At 41.6% G+C, this 7380-nt stretch overlaps 1 protein-coding gene across 1 annotated transcript; it reads right to left on the reverse strand.

The window, feature by feature from the left end:
- Positions 1 to 1703: 1703 nt before the first annotated feature.
- LOC147626929 (protein NRT1/ PTR FAMILY 8.1-like) lies at positions 1704 to 5543 on the reverse strand. The gene is made up of 4 exons (XM_086815483.1): positions 4991 to 5543; positions 4192 to 4409; positions 3480 to 4090; positions 1704 to 2999 (listed from the first exon to the last, which is right to left on the reverse strand). The coding sequence occupies exons 1-4, from the start codon at positions 5187 to 5189 to the stop codon at positions 2066 to 2068; spliced, it is 1962 nt and encodes a 653-aa protein (XP_086671609.1). The 5' UTR covers positions 5190 to 5543; the 3' UTR covers positions 1704 to 2065.
- Between the last annotated feature and the right edge of the window lie 1837 nt (positions 5544 to 7380).

Consider the following 7380-nt stretch of genomic DNA (forward strand, 5'->3'; position numbering starts at 1 on the left):
TTAGGTCACCACATGGTATTGGATTACTGCAGAGACAGTATGGCTTGGACATGTTGTCCAAGTATGGTATGACAGGCTGTAAGCCTATTTCTGTGTGCCATTGGATCAGAATGGCAAGTTGAGTGCAGATTCAGGAGAGATCTTGGAGGATCCTACTATGTACAGGAGCAAAGTAGGAAGTTTGATCTACATGATGATCACCAGACCAGATTTGAGCTATGCTGTTGGGTTGGTGAGTCAGTTTATGCAGGTTTCACGAAAACCGCATTTGGATGCAGTGAGACGCATACTGAGGTATGTGAAGTCTACTTTGCATTGTGGACTATTCTATGAGACTGGGACAGAGATATGTGTACATGGGTACACAGATGCTGATTGGGCTGGTAGTATCTCAGATAGAAGATCTACCAGTGGCTTCATGTTTTCTTTGGGGAGTGCTGCTGTGACTTGGAGCAGCAAGAAGCAGCCTACGGTTGCTCTATCGAGTACAGAGGCCGAGTACAGAGGAGCTGCTATGGCAGCATGTGAGGTAGCTTGGTTGAGGAAGCTACTTGCAGATTTGGGTCTATCAGTGGTGGATAGACAAGTTGTCATTTTTTGTGACAACATTAGCAGTATACAGTTGGCCAGGAACCCAGTCTTTCATGCTCGTACGAAGCACATAGAGGTTCACTAGCACTTCGTCAGAGAGAAGGTCTTGGTAGGAGACCTTGACCTTGTTTATGTCAGCACAGAGGATCAGGTAGCTGACATCTTCACCAAAGCATTGGGTACAGAGAAGCTCCGGAGATTCAGGGCTTCGCTTGGTGTACATGAGATGGAGTTGAGCTTGAGGGGGAGTGTTGAGATATCGAGCTCGTCTAGTGAGGCGGTGGACACTGATGACCCGCCTGGGGGATAGGCCCACACTTACAGCACTGGCATGGTTGGTGAGATCTTGGGTGATATGTGGCCAGTGAGATGACAGGCTGTGTGATAGCCATTCTAGAGACTGGCATAGTTATAGCTGCAGCTCATTTAGTCGGGTTCACACTATAGAGAACCCGTGTATGTATTTGGTTGAGTACCTTTCATATTGTGTGTACTCTTATTCTTGTATATGGTGTGTTGAGTGTTGAGTGAAGAAGAAGAAGATTTTCAGCCTCTCACCTTGTGTGTTCTCTATTAGGGTTTTGTGAGTGTGTGTGTGTGCTTGCAAGAGCTCAAGCTCTCTTCCCCCCTGCATCTTTTCATAATTTAGGAAAGGAAATATTGTGGGAGATGCTCCTATGAAGCATGTTTAGCCTTGAATTTTAGATTCTCTTACTTTACTTGTTTTTAAGTTGATTATATCCTCAAGTTTGTTTTAAGCTGAGAATATCCTCAGGTTGACTATATCCTCATTTGTTAGTTGACTATATCCTCAGGTTTTTATTATCTCTTATGGACATTGTATGGCTTATTGAGTGAAAAAAAAAGCTTATTGCTCACCTTTTTACAAACATTGTTGTAGAGCATAGTTGAAACAAAACTTGCTTGATTATCTTTTTAAAACCGCACCAAATTTAAGGCGGTTTTAAACCATGCTGCTTACAAATTTTAGCTTCATATTACATGGCTCCATTAATGTGGCATATTGGGTTAAATTGATGATTGTTAGAGGGAAGCCATGCCTGCATAGCTATCCAGTCGTAATTTTGCAAAAAAAGAAGAAGAAGTCTATGTTTAAGAAATACTTGCATAATTTTTGTTGAGACATAGGGAATTACTTGAAGCCCTCTACTCATAAAAAAAGACTTATGAGGAAAACTACCTCATAGGACCATCGGTCATACAAAGTAAAAGGGAAAGGAAGCAAGAAAGGGGAAACCAATACCAAACTATGCATGATACAAAAACGAGAGAGACATAGATTTTGGAGTCATGTTTTCTCTATAATGTGGCAGCACCATTGGAATGTGGCTCATGAAGTTGGATTCTTGTGTTCTCTCTCTCTAAGAATTTCTAGGCTAGTATAAATATCAATCCTAGGCCTACAAGATGAAGACTTATACTATCATAGCTAATAAGGCCTTGCTTATGGACTTTATGCAGATTCAATATAGTGGTGTACTTTGAGCTCATGATTAGTGGGGCAAGAGGCCTTGGTGGATTTAGGGCTCTCGGCCTTTTTGTAGGTGTAGAATTGGGAGATGATCATGAAGGCCAAGAGATTGATGGAACTAACAACCACAAGAAGCCAGTAGAAGTAGTCTATGTGAGATCTGTTGAGGTTATTGGCAAGCCATCCTGGATGTTTGCCACCATGGCTAGTCACATTCTCAACAAGAGTAATGAGAATGCTGCTGATAAAACCACCCATGCCACTGGCACACAAGTAGAGAGCCATTCCCAAGCTCCTTAATCCATCGGGCATTTGATCATAGAAAAACTCTTGCAATCCAACGGTGGCAAAGACATCAGAGATGCCTATCAAGGCATATTGTGGGAGGAGCCAAGATATGCCTAGGGGTATGGTAGCTTTTGGGTTGTCAAGGAGGCCATGGTGGGAAGCTGCTTCAAGTCTTTTATGTTCTATAATTGCGGCCACGACCAGAGACAGGATGGACATGAAGAGACCAAAGCCCACACGTTGCAAGAGGCTGATCCCACGCTCGTTGCTCGTGAGACGGCGTGTAAAGGGCACAAATACACTGTCATAGATAGGAAGCAATACGATGGCCACCAGAGCGGTTAAGGTTTGCAGGGAGGCTGCCGGAATGATGAAGTGCTTTCCCACGTGCCTGTCCATTGTGGCACCTTGCTTTGTAAAGAAAGTGGTCACCTGCACAAATACAAGGCCATATGCAAAGGTGGTCATCCATATGGGCACTATTCGGACCAAAAGCTTCACCTCCTCTACTTGTGTCACGGTGCATAGCTTCCATGGGTTGACTTTGGCCACCATTTCTACTCCATGATTATTATCAATGCTAGTTGCTTCACTTTCCGGTTCCTCCACAGCTGCTTTGTCAAGAAACCTGCATCAAAACACAACACTTAAATGTCAAAGAAAGGAAATTCCTATACTACCATTCCTTGTATATCAATGTGAACATTTCTCTAGCAGCACCAGAACATTTGGAGCCTTAGAATTTTGAAGGTTTTTGGTTGAGAATTTACCAATTCCTTTGAATTACAAGTTTGTTTGTTGCATATACTAGTTTGCAAGTTTTGTGTGAACATTGCATCATCAATCGCCTAAAAAAAACTAGGGATTGATTTACTCGGTTGTTCAATATTTTTCAAGCTGGAGCTCAAACTCTCACGATCCTTGGTTGTTCAATATTTTTCACGTGCTTGCGTGCGCACATACATATTCATGCATACAAAATCACGTGCGCACATACATATTCGTGCATACAGACATTGTTTTAACAAAGATTTTATAAGCTACGGTAAAGGCTGAAAAAAATGCAGGAGAAAAAGGTGGTGATCGACAGACAGAGATCTGGACTCACGAGAGCGAGGCGGTGTGGAGGAGGCGGCGACCTCTGCGGAGATCAGACTCTTCGTCGTCGGAGAGGGGCTCATGGTGGAGGAGGGCCGGGTCGGAGGGGACGCTCACACGCCGCCGCCACTTGCGAAGGGCGGCCACCAGCACTTGGGCCACACGCGTGAGGGGGCTACCCCCGGGCCTCTTGTGCCTGTAGAAAGGAGTCCCTCCGAGGAAAAGCAGAAAAGCAACGCCCATCGCCACCGTGGGTATCCCAAAGCCCAGCCCCCAGCCCTTGTTGTCTTGTATGTAGACCAAGGCACTGAAGGCCGTCAGGGCCCCCATGCATAGCCCCATGTTCCATACATTGAAAAAGGAGCTCTTCCTCCTCCTCTCTTTTGTGTCTTCTTCATCAAATTGGTCTGCCCCAAACGCCTCCAGGCATGGCTTCAACCCCCCTGTCCCCAGCGATATCAGGTAGAGTGAGAAGAAAAACACCCCCAACTGTGCTGAATTTGCTCGTGGGCATGCTGCTGCGTTGCTGCCCAATACCACTTGTGCAGCTGCACCACAAGAAGATGGAGATGGCGGCCTCAAGCTCTTTATAGAGACCGAGAGAGTCAGAGACACCAGTCCCTGCATAATCAACAAGAAGCAGCAGAGCACAGCAACAATCAATGCTTTAGACAGAATATGGAAAGTTTTGATTCTCTCTTTTGTGTGTGTGTTCCTCTTACCAATATGTAAACTATGGAGAAGGCTGCAATGCTCCAATATCTTCCCGTGAAGGTATCCGCAACAAAAGCACCCACCAAGGGCACTACATATGTCACCCCCATCCAATTGTTCACATTTCTTGCAGATGAAGCTGTGCCCTCATGCAACACCGTAGTCAAGTATGTGATAAGGTTGGAAGCAATCCCATAGTAGGCTAGCCGCTCACTTATCTCATCCACTACATTTTCCCAACAAAACAAGAAACACAACTAATGTTCACATCAATAGTTCTGTTAATCCTCCTGTGAATTATATGATTAATTAAAAAAAAGCATGCATTATTAACAACTTTGCTAATCCACCTCACTTGTGCGAGGATTTTAGCTGCAAGAATGGGAGAAACGTCGAACTTTCTTCATCACTATGCGAGTAAATTGTGTTAAGGAAGAATATATGCAGGTTAAGAAAAAGGGTGTACTACGGACGGCATTAGTAATCAACCTGCTAATCCAATTTAATTAAAACAGCTAATGTGGGCAGTTTAGGCCCATTAGATTTAGTGAGTAGGGGAGCTCTTTTCATCTCATCATCATGGCGGTGTATAGTCTAAATGATCAACATCAGTAAATGCCACAGCTCTTTTCATGAAATCATGCCACTGTCTATTCTAGATTATCAGCACCATGCTAGTAAATAATACACAAACGATCTGCAAAAACAACAATTAAAATTAAGAAAAAGCTCATACATACATATATATATATATATATATTTTGGCATTGTGATTAGAAAAATGCATAAAGGTACTAGAATCACTACCTATTATGAAGCCACAAGCCTTCCAACCACCCGTCTTTGACCTTCTCACACGGTTTCCTTGCATGTCAATAGAGCCATCTTGGGCCAAATCGTCTTCATAATGAGCCTCATTATGTGATAATTTACCATCTTTTATCAGTTCTTGACGAGGATAATCAGGCAAGGGGTATGCAGAGGAATAATTGAAGGTAGGGGCCATGATTAAAGTAATAAGAATTGGATTAAAAGAGGTAAGAATAGTAAAGGAATGAAGGCCAATTCTATATGGAAAGCAAAGCAAAGGAGAGTACTTGATTATGCATTGAAAGCTTGTGAAAACTACAAAGTTAAGGAATTAATGGGGTTAGATTATCTGCGAGAGTGTAAAGGAAGGGGGGGGACTAAGGTAACAAAGGCCATATTAATGTTAGAGAGAGAGAGAGAGAGAGAGAGAGAGAGAGAGAGAGAGAAATATCAAAAGACGGAACCTTAGAATTGCGAATCATGTGTGATAAGAGAGAAGAATAGATTCGTAAGGAGGAGAGGACACATAAACTAATGAATTGACATGCTTTTGAAGAATCCCAGGGCATGGCTATAAATAAAGGTGGGTGGTTACAAAATTGCGCCCAGCTTTGGAAGGTCCTTATCTTTGCTTTTGCAAGTCCTTACACATACCCTTTATTCTTTGTAGGTGGATAATCATAGCTCCAACACTCTTTACAAAAAAACACACCCAAAAAAAAGGAGAAAAACAAATAGTTTCTTTAAAAATTAAAAAAAAGTTTTTTTTAAAATTTTTGTTTAAGAAAAAGAGAGTCTTATGAACGAGCTCATGAAAAAGGCGTTTCTTTCTCTAATTTAGAAAAGGAAACTCGAGAAAAAGTGAAGGGATAAGAGTTCCCCCTCCACCCTTTACATTGTGAAGAGCCGGGCAATATAGATTTAAAAAAGTGAGGTTCTCAGTTCATTAAAAAAAACCTTTTTTCCCTTTATACTAAAGGAAAAATAAATTTAAAAAGAGAGGTTTTATTTATTAAATCTTTTGTAGTGCCATATATGCACAACACGTGACAATAGAGCATTCAACATGGCACTTGTTTTATTTTGAAAAGCTAGCTGTACGAATAAAGCAAAGAAGTGTGTTTTGTGAATTGTTCACGTTTTTCATCATAATGGAGCTTACGTGGACCCCGACCGGCCCCACAGTGCCACCCACGTAGGTCGGTGTGGAAAACACTCCCTAGCTTCTTAAAACTTTTTAAAGTGAAACTACCTTAGCCTTTAAAAAAAAGTGAGACTACCTTAGCCTAATAATTGAGCTACCTTAGCCCATCTTTTTAAAATGATATTGGTACATGATTTGCTCAAGCTCATGTAAGAGAACCATGTCTTATGCATTATCAAGCACTCTCTCTTCAACAATTCCTTGCATTATTCCCCAAAAGCAAAGTTTTACATCCAAAAAGATCCAACCAATGCCTTGGAAAGAACTTTGGAGGCAACGGCATCCCTTTGTGCTACTTTCCTTTCCAACTCCGAGCTAGATTCCACTTCCACTTCAATGCGAGTTGATTTGGCTATGTTGAAATATCAACCTTGCTAGATGATAAGATGAGGCATCCCCTCCAACATTTTATCACTTTAAGTTACAACCTCCAGTCAAAGAGAAAAACCAAATGGGAGGGTTTTTACTAAGAAAGAGAAACTTTTATTGTTAAACATGGCAAGCACATTCCCAAATATTTTAAGTTACAAATTTTGCAATGTCACTCTCCTCACCACAACATCACCACATGATTTGAAGTTGCAACTACACCAAACATGGGGCTTTTATATGGCACTCCAAGATCCTATGCCCCATAATACATTTAGCCCCATTTGCCATCTCAACAAGTATGGTCAAATAGTGAATCTTAAGACTTGCAAGCCACATTGAGTGCATGGAAGTGGAGTTATGTGGCTTATACTTCAATAATTCTATGCCTTAAGAACTAGTCACTTGCCATTCTTGGTTTCTACCAAGTGTTTCCATGCAAATATGCCTCACCCTCTTTCAGAGTATAGCATGATGTTTCCATGTAAATATTCCTCACCCTTTCATATTAGCATGAAGATTTTTTCCATGCAAAGAGTATAGCATGATGTTTCCATGTAAATATCCCTCACCCTTCATATTAGCATGAAGATTTTTTCCATGCAAATATCCCTCTCCCTTGCATATTAGCGTGAAGATTTTGGAGCCACCCTATGATGAGAAGTTTTCTTTATTGAAACTCTTTATATGTTGGATTCATTAGATTCGCCATCTAAACATCTAATATTCTTGCATGATTTCAAGGCCCATCTATCTCTTAAGTACTTTTAGGTGCACATGTTTCAGATTGGATTGTCAACCTTGGTGAAAACTT

Source organism: Cibotium barometz, chromosome 21, assembly GCF_041138505.1.
Source record: "Cibotium barometz isolate CiBa-2024 chromosome 21, ASM4113850v1, whole genome shotgun sequence".
NCBI lineage: Eukaryota > Viridiplantae > Streptophyta > Polypodiopsida > Cyatheales > Cibotiaceae > Cibotium > Cibotium barometz.